The sequence below is a fragment of the Anser cygnoides genome, chromosome 9, assembly GCF_040182565.1.
Source record: "Anser cygnoides isolate HZ-2024a breed goose chromosome 9, Taihu_goose_T2T_genome, whole genome shotgun sequence".
NCBI lineage: Eukaryota > Metazoa > Chordata > Aves > Anseriformes > Anatidae > Anser > Anser cygnoides.
This window is the reverse complement of record NC_089881.1, coordinates 8,180,838-8,194,216: the sequence shown is the minus strand read 5'-3', so window position 1 is coordinate 8,194,216 and position 13,379 is coordinate 8,180,838. Positions and strand designations below refer to the sequence as shown.

General features: G+C 37.4%; 1 protein-coding gene across 9 annotated transcripts in view; it reads right to left on the bottom strand.

Annotated features, from left to right (window-relative positions):
• Positions 1-6,483: 6,483 nt before the first annotated feature.
• Positions 6,484-13,379, bottom strand: part of PER2 (period circadian regulator 2) — a 47,290-nt gene continuing 40,394 nt past the window's right edge. For all 9 annotated transcript variants that reach the window (XM_067002504.1, XM_067002506.1, XM_067002503.1 and 6 more), the window contains 4 exons: positions 12,591-12,777; positions 11,864-12,056; positions 9,932-10,082; positions 6,484-8,933 (listed from right to left, as the gene is read on the bottom strand). In XM_067002504.1, coding sequence (XP_066858605.1) covers positions 8,784-8,933; positions 9,932-10,082; positions 11,864-12,056; positions 12,591-12,777 — 681 coding nt within the window. In that variant the 3' untranslated portion in view covers positions 6,484-8,783. The remainder of the gene's footprint in view (positions 8,934-9,931; positions 10,083-11,863; positions 12,057-12,590; positions 12,778-13,379) is intronic.

Below are 13,379 nucleotides of genomic sequence, written 5' to 3'. Positions count from 1 at the left end.
GTCACAAACCGGAGTGCAGCAACCCAAATGTTTCCAGAGCAACAAACTGTCAGGTTCTATATATAGCCCAAGTGTCACAGTTCAATCCTCATCTTATCTAAGAGCCTTAGAGGTATGACAACACAATGCTTGGAAAGTTGTGGATACATTTAATAAAGCAGTTTACTCACAGTAAGTCTTGGAATCAGCTTCAAGTAACTATTGCATGCACTGATGATTCCATGAAGTCGGGGAAGGCTGTAAGCATCCGTACCCCTGGAGAAGGAAAAAAAAATTTTGTTTCTCCTACATCCCCCTCTCAAGCCAAAAAAACACATTTTATACCCAAAAGTTTTTAAAGTCCTCTTCGGAAATACTTGAATAAGCAAGTTAGACTGTGCAAGTCAACTAGGTGATAAGAGGAGTCTATAAATAGAGATGGTATTTACAACACATTAGGACACAGTGCTGTGCTTCTTGGACCTAATTTACTGCCAGCCCATTCAGACACAGACTATTTACATTATGCTGGCCAAGATATCCCAACCTTCCTCTGCAACACTAACTTGTCCTCTTGAATGGCGCTACGGGTAGCATTAATGTTCAACAGCTTCCAGAGCATTTGGGACCCTCTGATGCTGTCAAATACTTTCAAAAAGACTCCACTTGTAAAGCTACTGTTATCAGTGTAATGAGTAAAAGTTAACACCATAAACTTCCCAGGCCTACGAACACTAAATTCGGTGACAGAGGCAGTCCTATATCACTTCAGACTAATTCTGTCAGTAAGTGAAATCTGTAAAAAAAACATTTACAATATGTACTGTGGTCCAATTTATACCATTCTGCTGTGAAATTGATGGAAGGTGATAAGTTTTACAGATTAGAATATAGGCAACCTTATTTTGCTGTTCTGTTAGCTTGATTATCCCCCTCCTCACCCAGCATTTTCCCTGAGAACCCAAACCACAAGTTCCTGAAAACTCTGTTCTTTAAATTTAAAGATTTAAGCATCGCCTCACAATGGCAAAGTACGTACAAGGAAAAGATTTTAAGTGGACTGGTAGGACTAATAACACAATGTTGTGTATAAATGTTTTCATAGTCAGGCCTTTATATTGATTTCACTTAGTTTCAGTGCTCATGTAACACAAGGTGATTACTAGTAAAGAGCTTTAAATACACTGCCTAACTAGACCCAACTAGATCCAAAGCTTTAGGAACTTCCACTCAAAGCAGTTTGGTAATCATCTTTTCATTTGTACACAAATGAAAACAAAGGAAGAAAGATTTGTTTTTTACATTGTGGGACTCCTTTGTTGTTGTCATCAAGTGATTATGGCAGCTACCAATCTTAACACACTTCTAATATATAGGTATTTTATACATACATACTAGGATTTATTTTTTTTTTTATACATATGCACTTGGATTTGTCTCTGAAAGGAGATCAGGCAGAAGGGAACTTCAAGACAACCAACAGCACACAAAAACCCTCTAGTGAAGCAGCCTGCAGGGAGGTGGTGTTTCGGAAGAGGTATGCATCTTCCTAGCAAGCAGACCTGAGCAGAAGGCACTCCTGGCCAGCCCTCCCCATCTTCCTGGCACAAAGAGCCTGCCCAGAGCAGCTGGGAGAGTCTTCACTAGTCACAGCCCGACAGCAGCACTTCAGAACTGAAAAAAACATGAGGAGCTGGTAAAGACAACTGCATACAGACACTGGAATTAATTCCTGATCACCACATTCTTCACATTGTCACTTCCTTTTGCACTGTGTCAAACTTTGGTTTGGTTTTACATACCCAAATTGCAATTCATGAAGACACTGCTTTTGGCCCCACTCTGGTAACTGAGTCTCTGCACAAGGGCCTGAAGGCATAGATGGAGAAGCCCTGGGGCTTTGGGAGCTCAGCTTGAGGGCTGGGGTTGTTAACCCAGACTTCCATGCCAGTCTGGAGAAAATCGTGCAACCAGAGTGATTTCAGGTCATTCTTTGTTTTTTCATGCCCTGAGGCAGTCACATACTTTTCTTTAACTCCACTACTTCCTGTGGACTTCTTTTTTTTAAAGCAAATTAAAACATCATTCACCCCAAAGAGAAACAATTCCAGCAAATAGTTATTACATTGCACAATCCAATATTATAAAATTGATTTTAAATTTGACTTAAAAGCAATCATACTAAAATATACTGGTTGGCACAGTAAGTTGCATTTTATTCTTGCAATGACAATACATAAGATGTTACTTTGTTTCTCAGAATTCTGTATAGCTGCAGAAACAACAGATGGATTTTAGGACTCTAAATGTACAGTACCACTGCATTGCAGCTATCACAAGACTTTGCCGCTCCTGATTGCTTAGCACAAAGTTGCTCTGCAATTTAATTTTTGTTAATTAATATTTTTGTTAATTAATATTTTTGTTGTAAACCTCTGGTTTTACTAAATCTAGAAATGCAACTGAGCCATGGAAAACCATTTTTTTTTTTCCAAAATATGGGAAGACATTTGTCAGTATTCAAAATTCAAACTGAAAGTTAAGGAGAGTAGGAGAAATGTATTAGCACAGGCACAAAAACACATAAATTGGTCTGAGTATCACCTTCAGTCTTTATGTGCTCCAACAGATTTGTATAAGCTCCCAATAAAACAAACATTTGAAAGCTGAAGAGATGCAGTCCGCAGGAGCACAAGTCAGAGCATACATACCAGACGGATGGTGCAGAGCTAAGCCTTAGTATAAAGGGCCTGTCTACAGGCCGTGCTATGGACACGATTCTCCCCTGGGAAGTTGGAGGAACTGAGCAGGTATTGCCAGGACTCCACAGAACTGAGCCACTCCAGCTCTTGAGATTGCCCAAATGAGAGAAGAGGCAAACACAGGCTGCCCAGCCTTTCTGGGGGTTCTTGCAGTACTGGGTGGCTTGAAACTTGTTTTCTCATTCTGTAACAAAAAACATTAACAAAAATGAGATTCAGTTTCAACATATTCATAGGGCTAAAGGTTAACGTGTTACATGTTGTGATTTAGCCTTTTCACTCTACTGAGAGTACTGCAGCATTGGTTCCATTCCAGCTGCCAGGCCTCAAATTTTATTTCTACAAGTACTCACGCACTACAAAGCTTTCTCCCACCATATTCAGTTTCTTGTTGTCACGTAACAGTGGTATTTAGTTCCCTGCTATGGCAAGAGTGCTTAGCCTGTGCTTCCAAAGGACCACAACAGACAAGACACGATCCTGGCAGCAGCAGCAAGAGTTGGAGTTCCATTATCCCAGTCAGGAAAAGCAACAACACAAAGATTTGGGGCACAAACAGAATACACCTAAGAAAACTGAAAATTAAAGCCACCTGGAGAAACGTATTTGTTAAATTTATCCAGCCGACTTGTTATAAGGGCTTTTTTAATTGGGTTGCTGGGTTCTCTGGTTTCTAGGTTTGCTTTTCTTTTGTTTCCCCTAGGGATGGGAAAAACAAAAACAAGAACACAAAACCCCAAAACAACTAAGAAAGCCAACACATAGGAAATGTAAAAGTGAGTCAGCTAGTGACAACAGAAGGGAACAACAGTAAACCTTACCTTGGACAAGCAATGGTCAAATTCATTTAAAAGTACATCAATACATTTTTTTGACTGCAACTGTAGTACAAAGAATTCACTTTTAGACCATTTGACAATTAAAAGAGAGTAATAAGTTTGCTATATTCTGTATTCGTGTATTAATACAGTACACCTTGACAAATCTTAACACACCAGGAAACTATAATTAAATCTGAAGATTTATTCTCGTTTGGTCTAGTTAAAACGCATGAAGTGCAAAGCAGCATGGTCAGCTAGGGCTGGTGTAATGCCATCCCCACCAAAGACAGCTACCCCAGTGGCAGCAGGTGCTTGAGGTTCACCTTGCTAACTTCCCAATTCTGTATTACATAGAAAGCATTGTGTGCACCACAGGAAACACACACATTTTGCCACAGTACCCACTCGTTTTGATTAATCCAGTGTCAAAAACAGTCCAGTTAAAAAAATACCACAAAAAACACAAAAACAGGTGTAAACTTGTGTCCTGAGATTAATATCAGAAGCAAAGGGCCTGCCACCTGAACTATTTATAGCACCTTGGGACATTCAATGTCCTTCACTGGGTATTTTTTTTTTGTTTTGTTAAAAAGCATTTTCTTTAGTAACAAATGGCAAGTGCTCTCATACTTGCATATTGTTCATTAAGGTTAAAACAGTGTTCATGTGTTGCCACAGCAGCCTTTTTGCTGCTGTAGAATGAAACCCCACCACACGCACTTCAACCCGATGTACTTTTTGAGCTTTTCAGCAGATGCCAAGACAAATACCCATGATCAAAACTTCAGCGTTTCAATTTCTTCCTGGATTTATACTTTTCACACCTAGGAAGCCTGGCATAAGACTTTCCAAAAAAACCAAAAAATAAAAATGTTAACTAGTAAAGCAAACTGACAAAGTTAAAGACCTTCTGTACCACCCCCTGAACACCGTCCTCTTCCACAGCCTCTAACAAAAAGGGGCTGGTAAGCTGCTCGCTGCCCTGTTCAACACATCTAATGTTTCTCAAGCTCGCAACCCTTTTTGAGTACGTAAACACTAGAATTTCTGGAAATTACTCTTAAAAACGTTGTTTTCCTTCTAAGTCATCAGTTTGTCACTCTGCCAGAAGCATGCGGCTCATTTCATGTTTGTTGAGTCAGATTTATCAGTGCATTAGTTTCTTTCCACCCTTCCTGGGAACACAAGGGAAGAAAAATCAAGGATCTTGATGCTCAGGTAAAGAAAAACATTTGTTCTCCAAATTCATGCCAGCTTTAAGTAGACTAAAATCCGATGCTTTTCAGCAGCCTCTTTTCCTCTCCCAAGCAGAAAGTTTATAGTTGTTTTATATTTGTGTTGATTATTGTTGGGCCATCAACTCTTCGTTATGAGTTTTCCCACCACCTTATCTGGAATTCTAGCCACAGATCTCTTATCAAATGATGTAACAGCAAACTCAATAGCCCGAGAATACAGGAAGCTGAATAGAGGAAGTACAGTGGCAGCAAAATAGCCAGATTTAATCAAAGGACACCAGTGACGCCTAGGGGCTACAGAGATGGTAGAGACTGACAAAGACTGCTCCCAACAGCCCTGCCGAGTAAAGCAAGCTGTTATCTCTGAGTGCCGACAATGAAAATGCCTGAAGCCACATTTAACTTGTACTGTTATAACACTTACGATGTAAGAAGCAAAAAGAACCAAAACCACACAAACAAGAAAAACACAAGCACACACAAACAGAAGCAGGAATAACTGTGAAACATTACCTGGTAATTTATTGCAGCAGCACCACCATTCTCCAACGGTTATATATCCATTATCACAACTGACATCCAAAAACTAGCATAACACCACCTTTAATGAGTTGCAGAGATCCCCATGTGGGCATGACTCTCAAATTTGTAGTTCTGTAAAATACTTTGATACTTCTTACCTGTATATTTCATTAAGCAAGGAACCAAGGTGCTATCATGACAAAAATGGATTTCAGATTTCACATGCACAACTGCTCATGTATTTAGGGTCAATTCGGAAGACTTCAAAGGGATTTGAGTGATGTGTTCAGCAGGTGTACCTTAAAACACAGTAAATTCAGGCAACAGTGCACACAACACAGCAATTCTGCCTTTGGTGCGAAGGCAATTCACCTGCACAGTGAACTATCTTTTCGCATGTAAACACCGTGACTTTTGCAACACACATATAGATGCCTCCCTCATGACTACACTAGGAATTGTATTAGCCTTCCTGTTAAAAATAAAGTATCCCAAAATAGAGTCAGGGAAAAACATACCTAATGAAATTCTGATAATCTGTGTTCTTCCTAAAGTGGAGGAGGGCGGTGGTCCTAATCTATATTCCTCACGTGCTGAACTACATCACTGCTAAGAAAATAAACGTATTCACACCTCTCCACTTTCTCAACCCACCGGAGTATAAAACAGTTAAAAAAACAGTAAAAGGGTAAAATCCAGCATAAAAGTTCAAACAATCTTCAGTCTTACACACCACCACTTAAGGCTAATAATCATTGTACAAATCAAATTTATGGGGCATAACAGGAATTCTCTACCTCTAAAGCTACAGAGGGCTGCAGAAGAAAAGGTATTTAAAGATGACATTAAACAAAGCAAAAGAAAAGGACAGCATGCCTTCTGCTGGTTTTGAACATCACACAGAAAACCCAGCTGCATATCCACTTCCAGGTACTAAATGCGTGCACGTTTTCAGAATGACTAGTCAACATAAAGACTTGCACTTCATAACTAAACTTACAAGTCAGACAAGCTGGCAACAGTTTTACTTCAGGATAGTGAGCCACAACTATCTTCACAGCTTAAAAGTTCTTCTTTGAAATGCCACTTCACGTACTTGCAGCAATATATGTATTTTTGCTTCTTACATGGAGTAGAAGGCTCAAGAAACAGAAAGGCAACTAAAAATATATCTGTTTTATTTACCAGTTTTCTAAAAAGCAAAGTCGTAAAAATTAGTCACAAGTGGCAAAACCAAAATATATTGCACAGTGTACAGAAAACATTGTTGACATGTTGACAAAGTGTCATCACAAGTAAATCATCTTACAACAGTTTGGAAAAATTACAGCTTCAGAATCTTATCTATAAATGGAGGCATGTAGATTTAAAGTTACAGGAAAATATTTAATACCACCCTGTAAATGCAAACACTTTAAGGATGCAAGATTAAGTCCGTAAGTAAGCACATCCACAAAATGCTCTAAATATACTTTTCTCTTCCTTTCACTAAGTTATGGTTACAAGATGGTCATTAACAAAAAGAAATGAGAACAAAAAAAAGTAACAAAACAACAAAAAAACACAGCCAGAAAAAAAAGCATGCTAAAGCAAAGTTCACAAAGTGGTTGAGAAGTCCCTGAAAATAATTTAATTATGATGCTCTCCTTTATATAAAGCTTTTATTTTTCCCAAACCCTGGTCCAATTAAAATTGTGTTTACTTGTAACAAAAAAGGAATATGTAATATGCTGGTATAGCTGCACTGTTCCATTTATGATTAAAACATTTAATACAATGGACTTGAACTACAACATTTTTCAAAGTTTCTCATTCAGTTTATATTTACAAATAGTAAAGTTTGACCTTGCTGAACTATTAAAGACAGGAATCAGATCATACTGGGTAGTGTTTCACACTACATTTAAGATACTTTAAGTTGTAATTCTACTTGTTTCACAAGTTCACACTCTGCTAACTGAAGAACCTGCCTCCTTTGCAAATTTCTTTATGACACTGTCCAATTAATAACGAATTCCTTTACACATTTCTTCCACTAAGCAAATACCAGTTGCTTCTGCATGTTTTTGGTGGTGTCAGATCAACCTTCATTCCTCTTTGTACAAAAAGTGGACTATTTTTATAGAATGAAAATAACCTTAAATTTCAATGAAATGTTATGCTAATTAAAACAAAAAATATGAAACACATTCCATGAAAAATAGTTTAAGACAAACATATCGAAAGTTAATTGAATTTCTCCATATTTTTCACCTCCAAGACCTACAAGCTGACATCTAGCAGTGGTGCAACTAAATGTCCTTTAACTAACCAATATTAAGTTACTTTTTGTTCTCTTCCCACATCCAACATGTACAAACAGTGCAAGAACACAAAGCGAATATATTCAAGTTGATACAATCTCAGAGGCATTAAAATTAAACCCTTGACAGCAAAGGATTCCAGCCACACCAAGTTTTAGATTATGCAATTCAAATATGATGAAAGTCAATGGCATTCTCACAATCTCTTTTTATAAGAATTATCTTCCAATTATGAAAATGTCTAATCCTTCCTTGCCATGTGCAAGTTTCATGTATGTTTGTTTAGCCAAACAAAAAAAAGCCATGGCCAACCTCCTGATGGAACAAATCAAAAAGAAAGGTACAAGTTATGCCAAGTTTTGTCTAACAGTCACAGGAGCATAGGCAGTTAAACTCTGTGGTCTCAGTTTTTAAATCTTTATGCTTAAAGATTTCCCATGTATGAATTGTCAGAAATGATGCTTCAGGATAATAATCAGTTCATAGGATCGCAGTGTCCATTTAACGAAAGGCTACAGAGTAGTCAGCACTCACCTATACTTTCTTACATATCCATGTAAATATTTTAACCGAAGATCACTTTACGAAATTAGTTTAACATTCCTCTGAGACAAAAAGTGTTCCTATAGTCAAAACTACAGGAAACAAAGACGATGATGAATCAACTGGTACGAGAAGGGAAAAGTGCGAACTGATTTTCTGGAAGGTTATTTCTTCTAGTATGCTGGACCACTTCAGATATTAAGAGCAATGCTAAAGAGCCACTAAGCAAAATGCCTAGAACAACGTATAATGCTGAATCATTACCCAAAGGAGATTTGAAGAACTGGATGTTCGCAAAGGGATTTTCAGTACTCATTGACCCACTCAGTAGGCATCAATGAAAGCTTTTATAGTTCATAAAGAAATACTTGAGGCATATAAGTGCAAAATATGAGTCTTTTTTTTTTTTAAAGAAAAGCTATACCATCTTCAACAATGTCCTTACTGGGAAGAGATTGCCACCATTTAAAAAGAGATTCTTTCACAAATGACTCTTAGAGCAAGAAAAACACATTTGTTTTACGAACCAGATTCATCTTGCTGGAAACAAGATTAAAACTTTTATGGATCATCACCATAATTTTGAAGCCGCTTTAAAAGCAACAGGCTCAAAGGCTATGTTTGTTCTTCACTGACTTGACTCAGAGAAACCAAGTTGTTTTCCCCACTGTCTTCAATCATTTCATTAAGGTCCATTTCGTGGATTTCTTCTTCATATGATGTATAAAAATTGCTCTGTATATTGTCCTCACAAAAAATACATTCCTAAAAAAAATATAAACATTAATAAATCAAAGAAAAAAAGCTTTTCTAAACACTAGTCCATCTGTATGTGATCCCTGATTCCAAGGGAACCTTTAAATCTGTGCTACACCAGGTGTATACCATTCCCAACTTCTCCCACACAATCATTTTATAACTTGTAGTAAATCAATATAGATACTTGAGAACTCTACTGTAAGCAGTTATGCCACAGATCATTTACAATGCTGACATTTTATGTGCACTACAAATCACATTCTCCTACATTTGATTGCCAACACTGTAATAATTCGTCCACATTAGTTGCACTGCTAGGATTTCACTGCAGTTCTGTTACACTGACTTTTGAAACGCCTATGAGCAAAAAGAGCCTCTGCATTTGATAGCTGAGCAGGGGAAAAAAGCTACAAGTGATGCACAGCTTATGGAAGCGGAATGCAGTCAGTCATTTGTACATAAAGTGAAATTCATAGATAGCCAATAAAACTGAAAGGATGCCATTTTGTTTTCCAAGCCATTAATTAACTTATCATACAATCAAGACAAGAGTTGATCCTGCAGGAAAATTTTAATACAAAAGAGGAACACTGTATTCCCATTCACTGCATACTTTTAAGAAAGCTTAAGTTAGAAAGAAGAAAGCATGAGTTTCTCTAAACAAAATAGAAGTTTGTTTTTCAAGTCGTATGAGGTTTTTCTTTTTTAAAATCAGTGAAGCCAGAAGTCTTATTTCATACAAAATTGCAACTAGATACAAGAAAGCTAAAAATAGCAAGGACATCTCTTACACTGTATTCACCACTACATCAGCTTTCCCATTGGAAAAAAGACCCGTGATAAATTAAATCAAGCCTGAAGCCACTGCATGGAAGTCTGAAATAAACTGTTTCCCAGCATAACTGACCAAGCTTTTGCAGCAACAGGAATGGAAAACTAACACAGGCAGCTAATAATTTAAGCGTTGTTATACACACAAAACGAACCAACTCTTTTAAACTTACGGAATTAGCAACAGTTTTTGGCAGTCCACCTTGTTGGATCCACGGATGAACTTCAATGAGCTCTCTTTTCTGTTCTTCTGTAAATTTTGGCTGTAGTTTCTGCATTTGCTTTAATTTCTGCTTATCTTCTTTTAAAACTGTTTCCAAATCTCTGAAATGAAATATATTTAGAAATTGAGCTTGAACAGTTTCTGGGCTTTATGCCTATATAAGGTTAAACAAATACTAACATTTTTAAAGACTATTTTGTTCTGGAATGTTAAGCTTACGGATCTTATATTGGAACAAAATTAAATGTGATTATTTCAGCAGCCTTCTACACTTGCAGACAACTTTAATGTATCTCTGCTGGCTCACTGTCTTTCCAAATCCCACTGAAAACAGCTTTCTTAGAACTATTCAGGCAGCATCACCAGTCTTTAAAAGACGTTTAGATGTAGCCCTTAGTGATATGGTTTAGTGTAGGACTTGTTAGTGTTAGGGCTGAGGTTGGACTAGATGATCTTGGAGGTCTCTTCCAACCTAGACGATTCTGTGATTCTGTGAAACAAAGAACCCCAGTTTCCCTCTGCTGCAGTATGTTCCAAGTTCCCCTCCACTGGGATGACAACCCAAAACAGATACTAAATACATGAGATACCAGAACCAAAGAAATAAGGTATGTTTAAGAAGGCCATCAAGAACAGATTACAGTTTAGGACAGAGGAAGAGATTTAGAAAACACCGCTCTGTCAGCAGACAAAGGTCCTCGACCCCCACCCCCCACCCCCAGTGCCCCACCTTGACTAAGAAACTTAAAAACAAAAGACAACCCACACCAAACATTTACAAGCTGTACACGTCTGTAAGAGATGACTACAGAAAGATTCCAAGAAACCCAATGTTAATTCTTTTCCTTACGGCACACCTAAGAACAAGCTGGCTCCTCTCATCTGTTCTTGGCCATCATGCTGTGACAACTTAACTCTTCTCATCTCAGCATCCTGTTTTATACAGGCACTATTTATTCTTTGCAAGGTTTTGCTACTCTTACAATCCACTGAAATTCCCAACTGTAGTTGTCAACTCCTCAGGCTACAAAAACTGGGTAATGCCAAGGTACTTTTAAACCCAGAGCAAAATTCTCAAGTTCTTAAGATGTGTTTTCTGTCTTCCCTGATCATTCCTATGCTTTTGTGTTTTGAAAACTATTTTTCCCCCCTTCCAAAAGGCTTGTCTTTACTGAAGCTTTCTATTCCTTTCAAAATACCATTCGCTGCTTCCAAGAAATATAAACTAGATTAAAAAAACCTGTGAACTTGTCCCTCCCCTATCTGCTCTTTTCTATTGAAACACTGAAAAATATTTTACAAAATGTTTTCTGCTAGGAATCTTCCAATTTTTACCTTCTACTTCCTTATCTTATTTGAATGGCAATATAGAACAGAATGAATAGAAGAATGAATATGTGGAAGACAACAACTTGGGGAGTGGGGTAATGCCACCGAACAACAACAACAAAAAAAAACACCACCACAAGGCAGAGAAAACAGCATGCCACTGAATGTGACATTCCAAGGACAACACCGAGTTCTGATCTTCCTCGCTACTGACTCTCATTAGATATAAGTATGGTTGCCCGAATCTGTTGATCTAACTTCAATGATTTCTAGGCAGTAATTACAAATCACTAACTACGCATGAACTTAGATATATATATGGCTAATTTCAACTTAGGTAACAGACCTAAAATAAATGCATATACACCTACATATGGGCCTAATCAAATAATTCTTTTTCAGCATATATTGTGTAGCATGCAGAAGATATAAAGGAAGCAAGAATTCTTCTTGACACCAAGCTAAACATTAAAACAAATTTTCTTCTTTTGAGACAGTAATTCATATCTTGTACACATAAGCATTTCGTGAAGTACTACAGCATGAGAATTACCGAGAAGGTATCTGGTAAGTCATCATAACAGTGTCATCTGTGTTTGCCATCAAAAGCCATATAGGATCCTGAAGGACATATTTAATGAAGTGCTCACTTTCTTCCATTTCTGCCTTCATTTTTGTTTTATGATGATTTTCTGAAGAGTCAATACTCCCGAAGTATTTGCTGGTATGACTAGTTTCACTACTACCTTTAAAAATAATTTTAAAGCTTCGTTATAAATTTTCAAATACATGGATTGTTTGAATATTTTCCAAGCTAAAGAAGGTTAAAGAGAACTAAAAGTCTAAATATAACAATCATTTTATTTCATTTTTAAACAGACGAAACTCCCCTTCCCCCTTAGGTAACTGCTTTGTTTTTAAGACATGAATTTTCAAGCTAAATCTCTCTTAAATCACAATAGAATAATTAATTTAAACTAAAAAAGTCTGAAGTGAAACGCCAAGGAATATGTTTCCCTTCATTATTCCATATGCATACCTATGCAAAATTTTACCAGCTATTTTACATACACAAGAACTTCAGAAGTTTTATACTGTAAACCAAGCATAGTAGAAAAACTATCACGTGATGTGATAAAAGAAATCAGGAATAAATTGTGCAATGAGGATTACAGACAGGAAAGATTTTTCCCATAAAGCACTCAGTGTTCAAGTTATGTTTGTAGTGCATCATGCCCCAACTCTTCTAAAATGCCAGGAGTATTCACTGCCAGCGTTACCTGTTCTGCTCCCTGACATGTCACAGCCATTAGAACCAGACCCTAGAGATTCAGCAGCTGCAGACACACCGCTCCCTGACGAAGCTGAGCCAGTGCCTGAACATGCATCTTCTTGAAGTAAAATGTCAAGCAGGACACTGGACATGGAGAGTGCATCACTATTTTGAGCATCCATTGGAGATTCAGCCTGGTGACAGGAAATGGAGGGAAACAAACACAAAAAGCAAAGAAAATTAAGGCTGTTTCATTGCTAATTGCTTACATTTAGTATGAATACACTTCGCTTCATAATCTCATATGTTTAGTTATTCAAAGACAGACACCAATCAGTAACGTATGCCAAGAGCAACTGAGGAATAATGAAGGGGACTGGTTGGCTGACATGTGGTCCCTTCCAGAAGATAGATATTTCAATACAATTTCTCTTTAAAAAATGAAAACTCACTGTTTAATAAGGAAGGCATCTGGTACTCAGTTTTGACAGCCCCTACTGTCCTGGACTACTCAAAATTCAGCCAAATCCGCTAAGACATACTAGCAGTTGGTTGCTCCTACAATAATTACCTCAAATATTTGCATGAACAGTCCTTCACTTATTACTCTCAATACATCATGAAAAGGTAGTTGTTCCCAGATGCAAGCTTCCTAAGACAATTTGTATGTTTAAGGGAAAGAGCATCAACTATAGGGATGTTGTTTTGTTTTTTTTTTTTTTTTTAAGCAAGCAGTTACAGCACTGCCCCACTTACCGCAATTTTATGGAATACCCACATATTACCCCACTTTTAT